This window comes from Hyaena hyaena, unplaced genomic scaffold, assembly GCF_003009895.1.
Source record: "Hyaena hyaena isolate Hyena2069 unplaced genomic scaffold, ASM300989v1 scaffold_61, whole genome shotgun sequence".
Taxonomy (NCBI): domain Eukaryota; kingdom Metazoa; phylum Chordata; class Mammalia; order Carnivora; family Hyaenidae; genus Hyaena; species Hyaena hyaena.
In genome coordinates, this window is record NW_024080693.1 from 289,544 (window position 1) to 311,860 (window position 22,317).

Below are 22,317 nucleotides of genomic sequence, written 5' to 3' on the forward strand. Positions count from 1 at the left end.
ACCTGAGCGGAAGTCAGACGCTTAACCAATTGAGCCACCCAGGCGGCCCACCAGTCTTACAGTTTAAAACTATTTGACTCTAAGATTCTTTGACTCAAATATTTAGCCCAGAAGGTCTTGTGTTGCATGTCAATGGCTAGGCAATGGAGCACAAAAGCTGGTGCCTACCATCTTGGAGCTGACAGCCTCATGGGCCAAACAAAACACTTAAAACATTTAAAGTGGAGAAAAACACACTAAGGAAAACAGGGAGAACTGTTAACAGGGGGCACCCCAGACATTCAGAAATCAGCATCTAGGTTAGGAGTTTAAGGTGGAGGAGGAAGTCAGCAGAAGTGTGGGATGGGTGGGGGCGCCTGGGTGACTCAGTCAGTTAAGTGTCCAACTTCAGCTCAGGTCATGATCTCATGGTTCGTGGGTTTGAGCCCTGCACTGGACTCTGTGCTGACAGCTCGAAGCCTGGAACCTGCTTCAGATTCGGTCTCCCTCTCTACCCCTCCCCACTTATGCTCTGTCTCTGTCTCTCTCTCTCTCTCAAAAATAAACAAACATGAACAAAGTTAAAAGAAAATAAGTGTGGGATGGGTGAACAGACATGTCAGCAAAGAAAATAGAACCCAGTGAGCAAGGGAGAGAGAGGCCACAGACGAGGCTGGTGAGCAAGGCAGGAACCAGACTACGTGGGACTAGGGAGGTCATGGTGAAGGGTCAGTACTTTACCCTAAGGGAACAGCAACATCATCCAACTTTAAATGGAGGGAGATGAAGGATGGCAAGACAGGGAGGGGGGAAGGGAGCCTAGCCACTGCAGGCGTCAAGGGAGAGTAGGGATTCCCTGAGCTAGTGCAGTGACAGAAAGGGACAGATGTGGAGTAATACTTTGGGAGTAGAACCTGCAGGGCTTATGGACTTCATGTAGATGTGATGGAAAGACAGGAGGATAAATCTTCAGTTTCATGCACGAATGACCCAGTGTGGGACGGCAGCACTTGCTAGTATGGGGAAGATTTGGGGAAGACCAGGGGTGTCCCCACAGTAGCAGTGCATATATCCACTGACTGATGAATGGATAAAGATGATGTGGTGTACACACACACACACAGGAATATTATTCAGCAATTAAAAAGCAATTAAAAATTCTGTGTGGCCCGGAGGCCACAGAAGTGGACTGATCACACATATGTGAGGGTCACCAGCACACAGACAGTTCTTAAGTCCCAAGGCTACATGGTGACCTGACGGGGGCTGGGGGGGCACCCAGAAATGAGCATTGAGAAACTGACATTCATAAGCTGTGCTGAAGCTAGCAAAGTAGATGGAGAGGATGGCCTGAGAGATTAATGGCCGGTTCAGGGATGCCACAGGAAGACAGGATCTCTAAGGGCCTGTGAGCTGCTGAATGGAGTCAAATGGTTCCTTGGATTTGGCCACACAGAGGCACTGGTGACTTTGACAAGAGAATGCCTGTTATTATTATTTTTTATGTTTATTTATCTATATTGAGAGAGAGAGAAAGAGTACGAGCTTGAATGTGAGCAAAGAGAAAGACACAGAGGGAGAAAAAGAGAGAGAGAGAGAGAGAGAGAGAGAGAGAGAGAGAGAGAGAATGAATCCCAAGCAGGCTCTGCGTTCTTAGCACAGAGCCTGATGCAGGGCTCAATCCCATGACCTGTGAGATCATGACCTGAGCTGAAATCAAGAGTTGGACGCTCAGCCGAGCCACCCAGGCGCCCTTGAGGATGCTTGTTCTTGTGTAGGAGCGGAAGCCAGATTTCAGTGAGCTGAATGATGCCATTTATATAAAGTTTCATGCTGTGCAAAATAATACCTTATACTTATTTATGGATACATGTATACAGAGTAAAAATATAAAAATATGCATAGGACTCACAAACTCCAAATTCAATAGAAATTGTCTCTACAAAGGAAGAGATGTGAGTAAGACAGTAAAAAGGTACAAAGGAAATTTAGCTGCATTTGTAAATAGTATTTTTTTCTGTTAAAAATAAACAGCATGAATGGGATGTGTGGCTGACTCAGACTGTACAGCATACGACTTTGATCTCGGAGTTGTGAGTTCAAACCCTGCACTGGGCATAGAGCCTACTTAAAAATAAGTAAGTGAGCAAATAAATAAATAATTAAATGGTATGCAGTAACTGACAAGAAGATTCACTTGACAAAGCTAAACAGGCAGACAGAGGGTATGTGTGACATTTCCTATATGCCTGAAAGGTTGCATAATAATCTTTTTTAGAATGGCTCAAAGGTAAGGTGGACAATTCTTCCAAGAAGTAGCTGTGAAAAGAGCAGAGAAACCGGGCAGGACAGCAAGGATTTCTGTGTTTGCATGCCTGTTCACGTAGTTGCAGGGGGGCACATGCTGAAGAGGAGGGAGAGAAAACACAGGGCTCCACCACACAGGCCCTGAGGGTGGGGGAAGGTGGGGACAGGGCAGACCCTGGTTTCTCAGCACGATGGTGTAAACAGGAGAGCATGATGGTGTCAAAAGGAAAAGACTGTGCGCCCAGTATTAAGGGTGTGAATAAGGGCATGAGCTCATTAAGGGTATGAGCTGCATGATCAGGAGGCTGGAGCCCAGCAGGTCCCACTTCCACATTTGACCCCACTTAGCATTTCAGGGCTGCTCTGACAAACACTGAGAGGCAGAGGAAAGCCCTTAACATGAAAGAGAGACCAAAACAAACAAGAAAAAGAAACTGAAAAGAATTAAAAAGAAATAACAAGAGCATAAAACTGAAATAATAAGAAAATTAGAGAACGTACAAAGTATGTAAATCATATTTAAAACTTTGATTAAAGGAGATTTCTAAAACATGAAATGAGGGGCGCCTGGGTGGCTCAGTTAGTTGGGCGGCCGACCGGCTCAGGTCATGATCTCACGGTTCGTGGATTCGAGCCCTGTGTCGGGCTCTGTGCTGACAGCTAGCTCAGAGCTTGGAGCCTGTTTCAGATTCTGTGTCTCCCTCTCTCTCTGATCCTCCCCTTCTCACACTGTCTCTTTCTCTCAGAAATAAATAAAACATTAAAAAAAATTAAAAAATAAACAAACATGAAATGAAATACTTTGCCAACTTAATTACGGAAGGATTCAAACTAAAAATTATATAAGAAATTAATACTACACTCCTTAACTATAAATTATCTTTTTGACTCTTAAATGGATCAAAAAGTCCTAGTTAAAAAATCTTGACTTGGAAGACTTTTCCACCCGCCCCCTGGACCACCGTGGAAACACCAAAAAAACAAATAATCTAGTGAAGAAATGGGCAAAAGACATGAACAGATATTTTTCCAAAGACGACATCCAGATGGCTCACAGACACATGAAAAGATGCTCAACATCACTCATCATCAGGGAAAACACATATCAAAACCACAATGAGTTACCACCTCACACCTGTCAGAATGGCTAAAATTAACAACTCAGGCAACAACAGATGTTGGCGAGGATGCAGACAAAGGGGAACTTTGGCACTGTTGGTGGCTAAATGGGAATGCAAACTGGTGCAGCCACTCTGAAAACAGTATGGAAGTGCCTCAAAAAAATTTAAAAAAGAACTATCCTATGACCCAGCAATTGCACTACAAGGTGTTTATTCAAAGGGGCACATGCACCTCGATGTTTACAGCAGCACTATCAATAATAGTGCTTTTATTGATAAAGTACTCTTTCCAAATATCCATTGACTGATGGATAAGAGCCCAAATATCCATTGACTGATGAATGGATAAAGATGATGTGGTGTACACACACACACACACACACACACACACACACACACACACGCACACACAGGAATATTATTCAGCAATTAAAAAGAATAAAATCTTGCCACTTGCAACAACATGGCTGGAACTAGAGCATATTATGCTAAGTGAAATAAATCAGTGAGAGGAAGATATATATATGATTTCACTCATTTGTGGAATTTAAGCAACAAAAACAAATGAGCAATGGGGAAGGGAAGGAAAAATAAGATAAAGACAGGGAGGGAGGCAAACCATAAGTGACTCGTACTGGGGCGCCTAGGTGGCTCAGTTGGTTAAGCATCTGACTTCAGCTCAGGTCATGATCTTGCAGTTCATGAGTTTGAGCCCCATGTCAGGTTCTGTGCTAACAGCTTGGAGCCTGGAGCCTGCTTCAGATTCTGCATCTCCCTCTCTCTCTGCCCTTCTCCCACTCATACTGTCTCTCTCAAAAATAAATAAACATTAAAAAAATTTTTTTAGGGGTGCCTGGGTGGCTCAGTCAGTTAAGCGCCCAACCGGCTCAGGTCATGATCTCACAGTTCATGGGTTCGAGCCCCGCATCGGACTCTGTGCTGACACCTAGCTCAGAGCCTGGAGCCTGTCTTTGGATTCTGTATCTCCCTCGCTCTCTGACCCTCTCCTGCTCACGCTGTCTTTCTCTCTCAAAAATAAATAAAACATTAAAAAAAATTTTTTTAAGAGATTCTTAAATACCGAGAACAAACTGAAGTTTAATGGAGAGGTGTTGGGTGGGAGGATGGGCTAAGTAACGGGCATTAAGGAGGGCACTTGTTGGGATAAGCACGGGGTATTATATGTAAGTGGTGAATCACTGATTTCTACTCCTGAAGCCAATACTACACTATATGTGAACTAGCTTGGATTTAAGTAAAATTTTAAAAAATAATAAATTTTTAAAAATAATAATAAAAAGAAGATTATGTGGGGCGCCTCAGTCGGAAGAGCATGTGGCTCTTTATCATGGGGTCGTGAGTTTGAGCCACATGTTGGGTGTAGAGATTACTTAAATAAATTAACAACAAAAGAAAACAAAGTACCTATAAGAAATGTGATGTCACTGACCACATCCCCACCTGGCTCCTGGCTGGCTGCTTACTCCCTGCAGGCAGCTCTGGCCTGTCTTTCCAGACTTCGGCTCCAGCCCCTTCTTCCTGGTCCGTCTTCCTGAACCTTTGCTGCACTGCTCCTAGTCAGAGACGGGGCCCTTTCTTTGGGCTCCTGCACGCCATCACAGCCCTCTAACCCTGTTCCCGTAGGCCCTTCCTCTTAGGAGACTGTGGGCAGAGGCTGTCACCCCAGTGCCTGGCGCATGCCTGGCACAAGGTTGGCATTCACAAAAGCATTCACTGTCAAATGAATGAACAAGCTAATGATAACAGTTTAAAACTAAAATTTCTAAATAAAATGCCCCTTTTAGGAACCAACAGGCAAAGGTCCTCTGGAGCCTCTCCTATTTGAACACAGGGCACCAATCTCCCCCAGGCAGGGTTACCTCAGCAGCCCCCCGCCAGGATCGCACGGCTTCCTCCAATTCGGGTGTGTGGCTCATGCCAGATAAGCCGCCGCCACCGTTCTTTTTTTCTGGCACAACCACCTCGGCAAAGCAGGAGTGAGCCACAGGCTGGACCTTCTGTAGTGCCTGGGTCAAAAACTGGAAATGGACCTGCACCACTGTCAGGAAACATCGCCCCAACACCTGTGAAAACAAGAAAGCCAGGGATCTTTAGGTTGTGGCGGGCTAATGCGTTAGTGCAGTAAATTCTCAACTATCAGTGTGAGCAGCAGGTAACAACACTCGGACATCTGAAATCACAGGAAGTTAGAAGGTCACCAGGCTTTAGAGGGATCTTTGGTCTCATGTTTGCACCTGGGTACCTGATGTCTAGAAGTCAAAATGTTTCCACCATAGCAAACCCCAAGGTTCGAATGGCCCATCCCAGTTCCCAGCTAGCCCCCTACTCCTGGTCTCCACTCCCCTCATGTGGACTCGGGCTCACACAACCCTGGGTCGTCTTTGAGCTCCTACAAAGGAACCCACAGTTTCAGTTATGTCCACACAGCATTCAGAGGGCAGAGTGAAAGCCATGGGACCAGAAATCTGAAAGGTCAGTTTAACTATAAGACGACACTATTTATTAGAAATGGAATCCAAAGATACAGGTTATTTTGGTAACACTGTTATCAACATAGTTTTATTAACACAGCTGTGTGTCATGAATTCCAGTCTTAGGAAACAAAGCTGATAGACCTGTCTTCTATGAGTCAGCAAAGCTTATTTGTCAGAACCTTAGAAACTCACTCACCTGGACGTCATCAGTAGTTAGTTGGTGGATGGAACAGTCCATTCAAAGGGAATTCATTTAAAAAGTATTATATACATATGCTAATATACACTATTAATATGTAACTATAATAATTTACATGTCAAAAAATTCTATAGACCAGAAATATTTTAAGATACAAATGTGCATTTCTCTGCCAAGGACAAAGCTGGTTTTTGACCCTGTCAGTCCATTTGTTCTCCTGAGGGACCCTACCTACAAAAGTGTTCTCTACGATTTCCTATTTCTTTTTCTTTAAAGGAGAGCAAGCACTTGCCGCTTACAAAGTAACTTGAGCAGAGAACTTCTTGACTACTGACATCTTCCCCTAAATTTTTACATTGGTTTTGCCCATATGAAATTTGACAGTCACATTTTTCCCACAGAGGATATGTCATATTTCATTGGTTTATACAGTGGATTACTTACTTAAAAATTACTTTATTTACTGAGCTTGCAATTTATTCAATGGGTAGGAGTGCAGTGGGGCGGGCCCACTTGTTGCCGGCGCTTGTGCACTGCTGTGGAGAGGTGGTGAAGGCTGGGGAGCTGTTTCCATTGCCTGTACAAGGAACTAAAAGCTGACCCCAGTGTCCACCCTCTAGCCCAGCCCTGTCCCTTGAGGCGGCCAAAAACAAGACTCAAGTCTGGTCCTGTTACCTCCCAGCACCCATTTCAGATACTGTCCTTTTCCTTTCTTTTTAATGTTTTATTTATTTCTGAGAGAGAGAGAGAGAGGGGCAGTGTGAGCAGGGGAGGGTCAGAGAGACAGGGAGACACAGAATCTGAAGCAGGCTCCAGGCTCCAAACTGTCAGCACAGAGCCCGACGCGGAGCTCGAACCCACGAACCGTGAGATCATGACCCAGGTGCCCAGATGCTGTCCTCTTCCATCCCCACTGGTCGGAGCTCTGTTTCCCAGAGAAGGAGTCAGGCAAGTCTCAGTGGTGACACGTATTCTCTCTGATTTTGCCCTATGGAAGTCACCAGGTCCAAACTGAAACTGATGAGCTCACATAAATCTCATACTAAAGCATCCTCCCTCTACAGAGAACAATTAGAATTATAGGCTGGACTCCCCCCAAACCTTCTGGGTTTGCACTCATACCTGCCTCCAAGCTCTTCCCCGTCAATGATCGGTGCCAGATGGGGCAGGGTAAGGGACACAGAGGAAGCAGACCTAGCAACCCAGAGTCATGTGACAGGGATAGAATAAACAACATGTATTTCATATTACAGTACACAATACAGTACTTAGTACCCACTAGCAGCCAGCCTTGATCAAACACTCAGCATGCACTTCACCTATGCTAAAGATCTCACATGGATTATCTCATTTAATCCTAGGAACAACCGTATGAAGTCATTCCCATTTTACAGACAGTAAGAGCAAGGCACAGAAAGGTTATGAAACTCTGTCATCGGGGGCGCCTGGGTGGCTTAGTCGGTTAAGCGTCCGACTTTCGCTTAGGTCATGATCTCGCAGTTCGTGGGTTCGAGCCCCGCATCGGGCTCTGTGCTGACTGCCAGCTCAGAGCCTGGAGCCTGTTTCAGCCTGTGACTCCCTCTCTCTCTGACCCTCCCCTGCTCACGCCGTCTCTCTCTCTCTCCTAAAAATAAATAAAACATTAAAAAAAAAATTTTGAAACTCTGTCATTGGGACGCAAACTGGATGTGACAGGGTAGGCACCTGACTCAAGTTTCTGTGCCCTTAGCCAGTATGTCCCACTGCCTTCAGTCGGCTCTAAACAGCTGGATACAGCTGTGGGCTGGCAGTGCTGAGACCAGGCACATAATAAACTCAATCCTCACTGGCCTTGGACAATGAGGGAATCCTGAAGGCGCACATGGGGCCCACATAGGAGGAGGAGTGGAGCTAGCTCCTCAGGCACCCACGCCTTCTCTTCCTCCTCCCGCAGCCTCTTGGCCGGTACGGCAAAGATGTACAGGCCAGGTACCGTGTGCCCTGGGGTCACAGTCTTACAGCCTCGGATGATTCAAGGGAGTCACTCATTCGGTCAACAAACATGGACTATGTGAATACCCAATATGTACAAAGCACACCAGGCCAGAGGCTGCCGCAAGAAAGACGATGAGCAAGTCCTTGTCCTCGTGAGGGTTACTTCCTGATGGCGGAGAACAAACTGCTAAGTGGAGATGCAAAGTCCGGGGCTACTGGAGAAGGAACACTAAGGGACAGGGTGGGAAGGAAAAGGCTCTCTGAGGGAAGGACTAAGGGAAGAGTAAACCACCCCTCCCCTTTCTAAAAGGGAAAATCCTGGGGAGGCCTGATGCAGGGCCCCAGGGTCCAGGCTGCCGGGAGGATGGGGCGGGGGAGGGTGCCCCCGTTGAGGGTAGGAAGTGGAAGGAGGGCAATGCCGCTGCAGGAATAAGTGGGGAAGAGATGCTGGACAGTTTAAAAGGCAGACATTTGGTTTGCTGTCTTCACCATTTTTACATGCTTGACCTTGGATGCGTCATTTAATCTAAATTTCTTCCTTGTAAATAAGGAATGATGAGAACAAGAGCTCGGCATCCCCCTCCTCCCACCCATGACACAGGGAGCAGCAGTCCAAATTACACTTGCGACAAAATAGCTGTGCTGTAAACGATTCATTAAAAGCCAATCAAAGCAATGGCTACCCTGGACTTCGGAAAAGCCATTTCACAGAATATCTGCTCTAAGAGTTTCGAGCAACAGATGCATAAACACTACCTTCTCTTGAGAGAGAGCACCTGCCTCTGGGCATTTCCTGTCTCAGTCCAGCTGTCCTCCTGGAACACACCCCACCCCCCTTGAACCCAGACTCGGGCTAGTCCTTGGGGTCTTCCTGAGAAACCTGGAAAGAAATACGGACTCTAAAGTTGTGAATTCGAAAGCATGTGACCTCAGGGCCGTGGGCAGCTATTTTCTCCTTCACACGGAGAATGTTGCCTGGACTGCAGGATTCAGTGAGGCTGCATAACAGACGTGGCAACCTGGGGAAGGGATGAGTGGAGTGGTCAGAGACACTGCAGTTTAAAATGTCAATGGAGGGGCGCCTGGGTGGCTCAGTTGGTTGAATGTCTGACTTCAGCCTAGGTCATGATCTCGTTGTTCCTGAGATTGAGCCCTGCGACGGGCTCTGTGCTGACAGCTCAGAGCCTGGAGCCTGTTTAAGATTCTGTGTCTCCTCTCTTTCTCTGCCCCTCCCCCACTCATGCTCTGTCTCTCTCTCTCAAAAATAAATAAGACATTAAAAAAAATAAATGTCAACAGAGCTATACAATTGCAGCTGTACCAACAACTACCGTTTACTGAGTGCTTAACCCATACTAAGCACTTCACTTGCAGTGAAGCAACTCTGTGGATAAGAGAAATGCATCCACTTTCCAGATGATAACACCGAGGCTTTGAGAAAGAAACCTGTTCGAATGCTGTGCAGGTGATAAGAGGTACAGCAGAGATCTGATTCCAGATATGTTCCACTCCAAAAGCTGTCTGTGCTCCTAACCACATGCAGGAACCCTGCTGTCCCCCATACACTGTGAGGCCCTGAGATGGGAATGGAGACGGAGAGGCATGGCTCGGTCTTCTCTAACAGAGGAAAAGGGACTGGGACAAGATATCAAGTGGGGTGGCCTGTGGCACTCCTTTGGTGGCATGAGTCTCATCATTTATGAATCCACAGTGGAGAGCAGCTGCTAAGACTGGGTGGAAATAGCCATGTTACAGCAGGGAGAGGGTACCAGGGGCTTGGGAGAAAGAGCGGCTTCTCTTACCTCTTGACAAATTCCAAACCCAAAAACATCTGTTCAGTCCTTCGGTATACATCAGTCTCATTTAAGAATTACGAATAAAGCAATCGGATTTAACTGGCATTTGCATTAAATTTTTTTTAAGTTTATTTATTTTGAGAGAGACAGAGACAGCGTGAGCAGCGGAGGGGTAGAGAGAGAGAATCCCAAGCAAGCTCTGCACCACCAGCACAGAACCCAATGTGGGCCTCAAACTCACGAAACCATGAGATCATGACCTGAGCTGAAATCAAGAGTTGGACACCTAACCAACTGAGCTATCCAGCTGCCCTGGCATTTGCATTTTTAAAAGCCTAATTTAGGGGAGCCTAGCTGGCTCAGTAGGAGAAGCATGTGACTTATGATCTCAGGGTTGTGAGTTCGAGCCCCAAGTTGGGTACAGAGATTATTAAATAAATAAAACTAAAAAAAAAAAAGCTTAATCTATTCAAGGCATTCCAAGTTGATGGAATTTCAGGCCAAATTCAGACTTCTGCATTAAGAGAAATCTTGTATTTTATTATTTAAAAAAACCTCTCAGTTTTTATTCAGTTCTTTTTTATAAGTTTATTTATATTTATTTTGAGTGAGAGAGAGAGAGGGAGGGAGAGAGGGAGAGAGGAAGGGAGACAACTCAAGCTGGGCAGGGTCAGAGATTGAGAGAAAGAGAGAATCCCAGGCTCTACACTGTCAGTGGGGAGCCTGACTCTGGGCTCAAACCCACCAACCGTGAGATCATGGCCTGAGCCAAAGTCAAGAGTCGGACGCTCAACTGACTGAGCCACCCAGGCGCCCCAAGAGAAACCTTTTAGTGTGACTTCTATTCTCATAAAGGCCCAATTCCTAAATATAGACTAATCAGTGACCTTGCCACTTCTGCCTCTAAATGTCCATGGAGCACTCTGGATTATAAACAGCCATCAAGGATCTACTAAAAGGAAACCTTGTTTTCTGGGACTCCCTGATGGTGGCGGAAGCGTGGTAGGAGTTCACTCTCCCATTCCTGTGTACACATACCACATCTGCTGCTAAGGGCGTTGTGTTGATGGTTAAAACCAGAGAACCTTTTCTTCTTGGTGATGTTTATATTTTATTAATTCAACCAGGTTTTAGTTTAAGGTTGCCCTATTCAAGTCCTCAAAAGACTACCCTTTCTATGCCGCCATAGTTGCTGAGGACCAATTTAACTCTACCTTCCTAGAATATTTCAGAATTTAGTTTTAGGATGGGGCGCCTGGGTGGCTTAGTCGGTTAAGCGTCCGACTTTCGCTTAGGTCATGATCTCGCAGTTCGTGGGTTCGAGCCCCGCGTCGGGCTCTGTGCTGACTGCCAGCTCAGAGCCTGGAGCCTGTTTCAGTCTGTGACTCCCTCTCTCTCTGACCCTCCCTTGCTCACGCTGTCTCTCTCCTAGAAATAAATAAAAAAAAAACATTAAAAAAAAAAGTGAAAAAAAAAAAAAGAATTTAGTTTTAGGGGCGCTTGGGTGGCTTAGTCGGTTGGGCAGCCGACTTCGGCTAAGGTCATGATCTCACGGTTGGTGGGTTCGAGCCCCACATCGGGCTCTGTGCTGACAGCTAGCCTGTTTCAGATTCTGTGTCTCCCTCTCTCTCTCTGACCCTCCCCTGCTCACGCTGTCTCTCTCAGGAATAAATAAAATGTTAAAAAAAAAAAACAAAAACAACCCACAAAATTTAGTTTTAGTTGCTGCTGCTCTAGGGCCAAGCAAGGCCTGACTCAGTCCTGAATACACGCCGTTGCTGGGATCATGGGGTACCTAAATCCACCCATCCACCAACATGCCTAGTGATTTTCACATCAATACACACAATGTCGCACTAAATTCGTTTTCTACTTTACCTCACTTAACAACCCGTCTTTCTCACATCCCCAGAGTGAAGAACAAATAAAACTGACAAATATACCAACCACATCGTCAAACACTTCCAGGAATTCCATCATTTATTTCTGATCGGTTTAAAAGTCCAGAGTGAATGAAATGAAGGCGATCTGGATTGGCTGCTTTTATTAGAAATTCCAAAGTCATTCAATCATTTCTTTCTCTTCAATATTTACTTTTACCTTAAACATTACAGTTGGTTCCAAGTTCCCTCAACCTTGCTCTTTTGTTCGTATGATAATTCCAGAGTTATTACGTAATGACCTAACCAATAGACCAGAATATGATATAAAGACCTAAATGTGTCTCCAGAGAAATAGAGAATGCAGTGGACCATGCCCAGGCTATGGAAAGTGCTTTGCAAAGATTAGATTACAGTATAAAAATGCAAAAAAGAAACTTACTGAAACTATGCATATAGTCTGACCTAAAAACCGATTACAGGGAGTGTTTAAATATTTAAAAATTTAAAAAGCAACTAACAAAACAAAGATCTCTTTGCAACCGGTATTAACCCAGAGCATAAAGAAGCTGCCATGTTATGTATAGGAGAGAAAATATGGAAAGGAAAGAAAAGCTAACATGTGCCCAAGGGTGGCTAAGCCAATACCAAATGCTAATCACTCACAGAAGATTATATTCTGCCTCTGGATATGCTGTTTCCTTGCTGGTAAAATATCAACAGACACAGTTTCAGAACTCCTGCTTCATGGACCAAGCGCTCAGGAGCTTTTATGTCAAAACCTTTTATGTCAGTAAAACATAATCATTGCAAACAAATTACAGGGAAAAAGATCAGCTAAATAAAAACCTACCAAATATTACTAAATAGATAGAACCAATGATTATACATTTCTTGTACAGCCTACATTTGTACCTGTAGACGGTCTTTTTGTAAAAAATAGATTGTTTATATGTTTTCTTTTTTTATTTGTTAAAAATTTTTAAAAAATATTTATTTTTGAGAGAAACAGACAGACAGACAAAGCAGGAGTTGGGGAGGGGCAGAGAGAGAGGGAGATACAGAATCTGAACCAGACTCCAGGCTCTGAGCTGTCAGCACAGAGCCCGATGTGGGCTCAACCCCATGAGCCGGGAGATCATGACCTGAGCTAAAGTCAGACACTTAACCAACTGAGGCACCCAGACACCCCTATGTGTTCTGTTTTTGTTTTTTATTTATTTTTTATTCTTTATTTTTGAGAGAGAGTGCGAGCGAGTGAGCGAGTGCGAGTGGGGGAGGAACAGAGAGAGGGAGACACAGAATTCAAAGCAGGATCCAGGCTCAGCTATTAGCACAGAGGTCGACACAGGGCTCAAACTCCCAAACTGCGATATCATATGAGAGAGGGCGCGTTCAGGGTGGTATGGCCGTAGACCAAACTGTGATATCATGACCCAAGCTGACTGAGTCCCCCGGGCACCCTCTTATGTGTTCTGTTTTATAACCTGCAGTCCAAAAGAAAATATATCAACAACTTATTACCATGCCAACACACATAGGGACTTTTATATTTTAGCTACGTTACTATAAATCTTAACATAATTAATAAGGATAATTATAAAATATCACTCAGGGCATAAAAAAGTGAAAGGCTATTCAAGGTAACTAAGTCCGTATTAACTTTGGTAAACAAAGGAACCCTGCTCTTATAGTAATTTTTCCCATTCAAAATGCAAGTTTCCTCCATAAACAAGCAAATTTATATTGTCGGCCTCTACAGGGCAGAGTTAAAAATATATTTAAGTCACCCAGACAAGCATATGGCCTGGGAGCCTAGTAGAGTTCAGGAAATTCTTTTTGTTGATATGAGTGTATTTTTCATTCAAAGTTGGCACTTCAGTCAAGAAGAAAAAATTACCAGGGTGTCTGGGTGGCTCAGTCAGTTGAGCGTCTGTCTCTTAGTTTCAGCGCAGGTCACGATCTCACAGTTTGTCAGTTCAAGCCCCATGCTGGGTTCCACGCTAACAGTGCAGAGCTTCCTTGGGACTCCCTCTCTCTCCCTGACTGCCCCTTCCCTGCACTCTCTTTTTCCCAAAATGGATAAATAAACAGGAAGAAGAAGAAGAAGAAAATATTATCACTGGGATGTCTGAGTGGTTAAGACATGTCTTTTTTTTTTTTTATGTTTATTTATTTTTGAGGGGGGTGGGAAGGGCAGTGAGAGGGGGGAAAGAGTATCCCAAGCAGGCTCCACACTGTCACTGTAGAGTCCAACGTGGGGTTCATGATCTACGGAAATCAAGAGTCGGAAGCTTAACCCACTGAGCCACCCAGGTGCCCGTGCCCCAAGGCACTCGTTTTAAGAAAACACTAAACTATCCCAACTGAAAAAGTGGTTAAAAAGACAAATAGGGAATTCACAAGTGGAAATTCACTCCATCAACATTATTTTCGGCACAGGACACTCAGGAGAAGCCCTGTGCATTCCAGGACCTGGTGCTAGGTGCGTCACCTGTGTTCCCTCACTGAGACAGGGTCCACCACACACATCAGACCGACAGCCTCTGTTATTCTTATAACTGGTGACAGCTGTGACAAGTCCTGCGCTGAAGTGGGAAAGGGGGTCTCTCACCACCTCTCAGCTGCATCTGGGACAGTGGGCCCTTCCTGCTCACCCTGTTCCTTTTTTACACACTTGCTTCTCTTGGCTTCCAAGACACTGCACTTGCTCCGTCTCGGCCTCACTCCCTGGCTGCTCCGTCAGCATGCTCCTAGGCTGCTTCCAAGTCACCTCCTGACCTCTAGATATCCAAGTGTCCCAGGGCTCACTCGTCCTTGGATTCTCCCTCTGGTTCTCCAGTTTATATCCACTTCCTTGATGACCAGGTCCCGTTTTACAGCTTTAAATACCATCGATTGAATCTACTGTCCTAAGTTCCTATCTTCTGTCTGGACCTCAGCCTTGGGCTCCAAATTTGAACGCCCAGCTGTCTACCTGACACTGCCCCTGGGATGTGTAGTAGGCACTGCGGGTCGTTATCCCGGCTGCTCCTCCCCCACCGCTCCCCGCCTCAGTGAAGAGCACTACCAGCGGTCCAGGTGCTTGTGGTATCCACCCTGGGGTCATCCCCGAGCCCCTCCCCTCTCTCTCACGCACACACATGCACACCCCACAGTGCTATATTCAAATGAAACTGCTAGAGTATTAATCAGTCTTAAAAAGGAGGGAAACTATGACAAACGCTACAATATGGATGAGCCTTAAAGACAATGGTAAGTGAAAGCAGCCAGTCCCAAAAAGACAGATATTGTAGGATCTCCCTTCTAAGAGGTACCTATCATAGGCAAATTCACAGAGACAGAAGGCGGAACTGTGGTTTCCTGGCATTAGGGAGAGGGCAGAACGGGAGTTACTACTGTTCAAAGGGTACAGGGTTTCAGTTTGGGAAGATGAAAACATTCTGGAGTTGGATGGCGGTAATGGCTGCGCAACACTGTGAATCTGCTTAATGCCACTGAGCTGTATACTTAAAAACAAGTACAACCGCTTCTAGTCACCTCCTCTGTTAGCATTCTGTTCTAAGTTATGACCATCTCTTGCTTGGATTAATTACTATAATAGCCTCTTAACTGATCTTCCTGTTCCATTCAATTAGGATTAGGTCTGTCTACACCCAACAACAACAAAACAAATGTAGTGACTTAAACAAGAGTGATGTTTACTTCTTTCTAAGGTAAAAAATAAACCCAGCGTTAGGCAGTCAGAGCTGGTAACTCAGAGCTGGGGACTCCCGGGTGTCACAAGGAATCCAGTTCCCATCCTTCTGCTCTGCATCCTCATGCAAGGCTGACATTCTTCAGTTGCCTCATAGTTCTAAGCGGCTAAATGACCTTCAGCCACTGGCCCGCATTCTAGAGAGCAGCCAGCTGGGGCAGGGGAAGGGCGTACCCTCTGCCCTCTACGGAAACTTCCCAGTAGACGCATCCCAAACCTCTAGTTACATCTTCATAGACCCGAATTTACTCAAGAGACCCCCAGATGTTAGGACGGGTGGGAGTCCAGTCCTGTCTCCAGGCACAATATGCCTGAAAACAAAACAAAACAAAACAAAACAAAACAAATCCAGGGTTTTGTTACTAAGGAAAAAGGGGAGACTGGATTTGGGGAGCCAACTAGCAGCATCTACTCTCATCCCTAGAGGCAACTTTCCGTACAGGGATGTCTTATAAAACAGAAATAAAATTACTGCACTCCCCTGCTCAAAATCTTCCAATGGCTTTCCATTACAATCAGAAGAAAATCCAAAGTCCTCATTCTATCCTATGATAGATACTCTACGTGAACAGGCCCCTGACTATTCTCTAAACTTATTTCCTATCCTTGTCTCAGCTCTGGCCACCCAGTGGTTTGTACTCTATAGAGCCAGACCACATGGCTCTAAAGTCTGGATTTGCTGAGGAGACTTCTCTTAACCTCTCCAAACCTCAGTGTCCTCATCAACAAAACAGGAATGTGAATAGTGCCTAACTCATAAGGTTATTTAATAGAATTAAGGGGTGCCTGGGTGGCTCAGTCGGTTGAGCATCTGACTTCGGCTCAGGTCATGATCTCATGGTTTGGGATCTCAGGTTTGGGAGTCCGAGCCCTGCATCAGGCTCTGTGTGGTCAAGCTCAGAGTCTGGAACCTGCTTTGGAATCTGTGTCTCCCTTTCCCTCTGCCTTCCCCTGCTCATGCTCTGTCTCTCTTGCTCTCAAAAATAAAAAAATAAAAATTAATTGTGTAGAGTCTCAGAACAGAGCACAACATACATCACTAATAGCTGCTTTTTTGCTTGTATTGTGATTTAAGCTATTTTGAGTTTGGTTTCTGTCACTTGTAGCCATAGTGATTTTTTTTAATAAAAACAAGTCCAATCATGCTGGTCTCTTGCTCAAAATCCCCCTTAAAAAAATCCCGTATCAGGGAGCCTGGGTGGCTCAGTCGTTGAGTGTCCCCCTCCTGGTTTTGGCTCAGGTCGTCATTCATGGTTCCGTGAGTTTGAGTCCCACATCAGGCTCCATGTTGACAGTATAGAGCTCGGTTGGGATTCTTTTCCTCCCTCTCTGTCCCTCCTGCTCCCTCTCTCTTTCAAAATAAAAAAATATATTAAAAAAAAAATCCCATTTCATTCTGTATAAAATCTAAATCCAGGGGCGCCTGAGTGGCTCAGTCGGTTAAGCGTCCGACTTCGGCTCAGGTCATGATCTCATGGTTAGTGGGTTCAAGCCCCGCCTCGGGCTCTGTGCTGACAGCTAGCTCAGAGCCCGGAACCTGTTTTGGATTATGGGTCTCCCTCTCTCTCTCATGCTCCCCTTTTCACGCGGTTTCTCTCTCTCTCAGAAATAAATAAAAAATTTTTAAAAAAGTTAAAAAAAAAATCTAAATCCTTCTCAGGGCCTACCTTGGTTTTCTGCCCTGCCCTAATCTCTTCCAGGTTGGATAGAACGTTCTGGTGTGGGAGGCTAGGTCATGCCAGAGTGAGGGGAGCAGGAGAACCCCGAACTAACCAGCAGCCAGGCTTGGGGCTATTTTCCACTTGCTCCCACAGCATCACAGCTAATGCCTGTCTACTTACTTATCTGTCTCGCCCACAAGGCCTAGAGCAATTTTGACTGCCCTCACTCATCTCTGCCGGCTCATGGCCAGCTCATGTGTATTCTCTCCAGGAGGTGGGTGGTAGCAGCTAGGTAAAGAGGAGAGCAGACCGAGGGAGCTGGTGAGGGCCCAGGAGGGGTCCTGGAGGGAGCAAGGACTCCTGCGGTTCCTCCACATCAAGCTTCCTGGCTCTGGATATGTCAGCATCAGCCAGGGGCAAGCAAGTCCAGTCTCGTGGAGGACTGGACCCTGCAAACAAGCCCCTTCCATGCTGGCCTGAGGCAGCAGGGAGGTACAGGACATGACCCCTGTATATGCTGGAGCCAGAAGGATTTTAGGCAAATGTCATTTTACAGACACTCCGCGTCCTGATTTGTAAAGATGAGGGAGGGAGGCTCCAAAACAAGCTGTTATCCAATCCTGTGAAATCTCACAAGTTGACTGGTAACCTTAAACATTTAGGAGAGAAAATAATTCAGGAAAGCTAGTTCTATGTAAAATTATACTCCAGGAACTCTTTTATTTCTCTTTTCTTTGAATCTGCCCACCAAACCTAGTAGTTCCCGTATGTTCACTCAAGCCTTTTTATCAACTATGAAATTTTAAATCATATTCTCCTAAAGGAAAGCAACATTGCCATTTGAGTCACCAAAATGAGGGGCACACTTTGACTCCTACCTGCTGTTAGGGGGGGTCCTTCCCGCCCAGGAGGGTGGAGTGGGTATTTTTCTGCTTCTTCCTTGGTTCACTTTTATTTTCTTCATTTTCCTGAAAAGTACTTGCTTTCCCTTTCATCACTACAACTAATAATACTCCTTGTGATATTGTGATTTATAGTATGAAATATATATTTTGGTCTTCTTCCAAGGTTGCAGGCACATAGTTCCTAAAACCCTTGGAATTTTCTATGTGATAAGAGAGAGAACGTGTGTTTTGTTATTCATAACAAGCCTCTCTAAATTTTTTTTTTTTTTTTTTTTTTTTTTTTTTTTAATGTTTTTTTTTTATTTATTTCTAGGAGAGAGAGAGAGACAGCGTGAACAGGGGAGGGTCAGAGAGAGGGAGTCACAGACTGAAACAGGCTCCAGGCTCTGAGCTGGCAGTCAGCACAGAGCCCAACGCGGGGCTCGAACCCACGAACCGCGAGATCATGACCTAAGCGAAAGTCGGACGCTTAACCGACTAAGCCACCCAGGCGCCCCATAACAAGCCTCTCTAAACCGTACCTGAGTTTACGTTAATGAGGTGACTTTTGAAAAGTCCCTCAAGAATGGAGGGCTGGTTGTCAAAGGAACCAACCACTGATTACAGGTTTGGAACTCTTCTCTGGGGAAGGGAGAAGTTAGAAGTAGAGTCAATCAATGGCCAGTGATTTAATCAATCATACCTATATAATGCAGCCTTGAAAAAGCCCAAAGGATCAGGTTCAGAGAGCCTCTGGGTTGGTGAACGGGAGCAGGTGCTAGAGGGGAGATTCGTCTGGAGAGGGCGTGAACTGTACACCCCCTGCCCTGTGCATCCCTTTCATCTGGCAGATCTTGAGTTAGAGCCTTTTATGATAAAGTAAAATGTTTTCTGAGTTCTGTGGGCTGCTCTAGCAAGTTAACTGAACCCATGGTGGCGGTCATAAGAACCTCTGCTTTATAGCCAGTTGGTAAGAAGCAAAGGTAACACCACCTTGGACTTGTGGTCGGTGTCTACAGGGGAGGAGGGCAGTTCCGTGGGACTGAACCCTTCCAGTGTGGGGTCAGACACTAACCTCCAGTAAATAGTGTCAAAACTAACTCAGAATTGCCTGTTGTGGGAAGAGCCCCCGGCACACATTTGCTGATCAGAAGTGCCAGAGATGAAGTATTCTGTGAGGAGACAGAAAACAGAAGAGTCTTCCTAAACACTCCCCTGGCTGTTATGAGACCACTTCACAGGCACAAATCCTCCAAGGAATGGAATCATGTCTGGGGTATTCCTGATACACTACTCCTAACCTAAGTTTCTCGCTCCCTCTTTTAAAACTTGGAATATGTCCAAACAGAAAAGGAGAGTATTAACAAACCCTCATACACCCATCAAAAAGCTTCAATAAGCATCAACATTTTGCCATGTTATTTTCACCTTTCTCCTGAATACCGCCTTTTTTTTTTTCTGGAATGTTTTGAAGAAAATCCCAATCAACCAAGACCCAGTACATGTTCAAACTTCCCAAATTATCTTTTAAAATGTTTTTTGTTTGTTTGAATCTCAACCCCACAAAGCTTATCTTATTTGGCTGTCATATCTCTTAACTCTCATTTTAGATGCCTTCTACCTCTTTTTTTCCCCCCCACGCTACTTGACTTGTTAAATCAGGTCAACTGCCTATAGAACATGCCACATTCTGATCTAATGGCTTCCTTGTGGTGGTGTATCATTTGCTCCACTACGCCTGGTATGCTGTGTAGACCGGGAATTCATTCCAGAGGACTGGTGAGATTATGTCAGGTCCCTTCCCACCCTGGGGAGAGGGGAGAAGAGGTAGAGGTGCAAGAATATACTATGCGGGTACTGTGTGTTTCTTAGGAGATATGATCAACTAACTGGTATTCTCACTTTCGGTGATGCTGAGGCTGACCACTGGATTTGAGCAAGAGAGGCCTGATCCTTCCCTTCTGAAGTTCCCCAATGACCTTTTACCAACTGGTTTTATCCTCCATTGTTGACCCCTTGCCTGAGTCAGTTCATTATGGTCTGCAAAATGGTGATTTTCCTAGTTGTATCATCTCTTCTATCCAAAAGAATATGGAGATTCTTCTAAATAGAAGAACCTTCCCCCACACAGTAGGGCTATTTGGTTACCCTAAAAAACAGTTGTACTGGAGAAGCAGGAAATTTGTTTAATTCATTTTCTTTTAATTAGCAATTTTCAGAATGATGAGCTGGTTGCACACTGTGTCTTGGCCAATCAAAATCAAAGGGTCCAGTGCTTCCAGAGTGGCAGGCGTCCCTGCCTTCTACCCACACAGAATGGGCGGGGCGGACAGTACATCTTGTTGATCCACAATGAAGTTTACAAAATCACCCAAATTCCAGCAGCTTAATTAATTATAGATTCTTCTAAAGGCTAAAATCTGAAGACAATTTAGATGATAGAAGAGTCATCTCAATAAAAGAACAAGCCAAAAAGAGTGGCTAGAAATGAGCAACAGCCTGAAAACTGGATTTATATAAGCTTTTTATGAAGTGAACTTCAGTTTCTGATTAATAGCAGCAATTTGGGTTTTCATTTGGCACATACCGTTAGGAAATATTGACCCCATAATCTGTTATGAAAGATCTACTAGTCAAAACAAGAAAGAAAATAAAGAAACACTGAATTTTACCTTTAGGCAAACAAAAAAAAAAAAGGGAACAACATGCAAATTTAATTCCATTAAGGTTAATGAAAATCACATTCTGAAACCAGCCCCTAATATTTTCCATTGTTGTTGCTCTACAATATTTTTGGCATATATCTACCAAAAGAAATGTGAATATATTAAGCTTCTTACGAGTCAGTGCTTACAAATGAATTATTTCAAACATTCACAGATAATCACACAGTACACAAAAGACATTTGTCAGTGCATAAAATTGAAGGCCGAAATTCAATTACATAAAGGTTTGATTTAAAGTCTGCCTGCCCACATACAAAGTGATGATAGTTGGGAAGCCACTAAAAGTGCTGGAAGAAATAAAATATAGTCTCCTTAAAGACATAAGACTCCTGGGATCCCTAGAGCTGCCCTAGGCTTCTGGAATGCCTATGCACAGCATCTGCTCTGAGGGCCATGCCCTCCCAACACTGAAGCTCCAGCCCAAAGCCGTCAAAGGGCGAGGGAGGCCCCGGAGAAGTGGCACCGCTGCTCACCCACTGCACAAGGATCCTGTCCCGCTGCCCTCCCTCCACCTTCCTTTCAAAGGCTGACCTCAGGACCCTCTGACCCACCGCACCCAGTCCCCCGAGTAGGCTCACTGATTCAGCCACCATAGGTCCCCACCACTCTCCAACACTCAGGTTCATCCTGCCTCAGAAACTTTGTGCTAGCTGTTCCCTCTGCCTGGAATCCCCTGTTCCTGGTTATCAACAGGGCTTACTCCTTCACCTCCTTCAGATCTTTACTTAAAAAAAGAAACAAGCGTGGGGTGGCGGGGTGTGCCTGGGTGGCTCAGTTGGGCGTCTGACTTTGGCTCCTGTCATGATCTCGTTCTCTCAGTTCGTGAATTTGAGCCCTATGCTGGGCTCTGTGCTGACAGTTGGGAGCCTGGAGCCTGCTTCGGACTCTGTGTCTCCTCTCTCTGTCTCTCTCAAAAATAAAACATTAAGAATATTTTAAATAAATAAATAAGATAACACATAAAATAAACAAGGGGCCCCAAATGGAGTCACTTGTGCTAAGCCCCACCTCAGCAAACCAAGATTTAATACTTAACCTAACTGCAATTTCAGCCTCTTCCAGGAATGAAACCTATAACCTGTCAATCTGGAATTACTCGGTCAACACTAGTGAGGTAATCCACCCAAGAGACCCCTTCCGTCTCTTATAGGAAAGTGGCCTTGCCGGAAACAATCCACTCTTTGCTAGAAACTTTCTTTGCCTGCTCGTTTCTGCCCGATAAAAACCTTCTATGTTGTACAGCTCCTGAGAGCTCCTTTGTATCTGCTAGATGGGATGCTGCCCGATTCATGAATAGTTGAATAAAGGCAGTAAGATCTTTAAAATTTGCTTGGATGAATTTTGTTTTTAACAAGTCAGATGTCACCTCAATGACACCTTTTCTAATATTCTAAGACTGCAGTCCTCTTTTCTCTACACAAATGGAACAATTTCTATCTTGTTCACTACTGTATTCTTTGTGCCTGGAACAGTACCTGGCACAAATAAAAGGTATAATATATATCTATGCAATGAATGCATGAATCACAAGTCAGTTT

At 44.9% G+C, this 22,317-nt stretch overlaps 1 protein-coding gene across 4 annotated transcripts in view; it reads right to left on the reverse strand.

The window, feature by feature from the left end:
* GARRE1 (granule associated Rac and RHOG effector 1) overlaps positions 1 to 22,317 on the reverse strand; it is a 77,139-nt gene that overhangs the window by 20,270 nt on the left and 34,552 nt on the right. For all 4 annotated transcript variants that reach the window (XM_039231918.1, XM_039231921.1, XM_039231920.1 and 1 more), the window contains one exon: positions 5,288 to 5,491. In XM_039231918.1, coding sequence (XP_039087849.1) covers positions 5,288 to 5,491 — 204 coding nt within the window. The remainder of the gene's footprint in view (positions 1 to 5,287; positions 5,492 to 22,317) is intronic.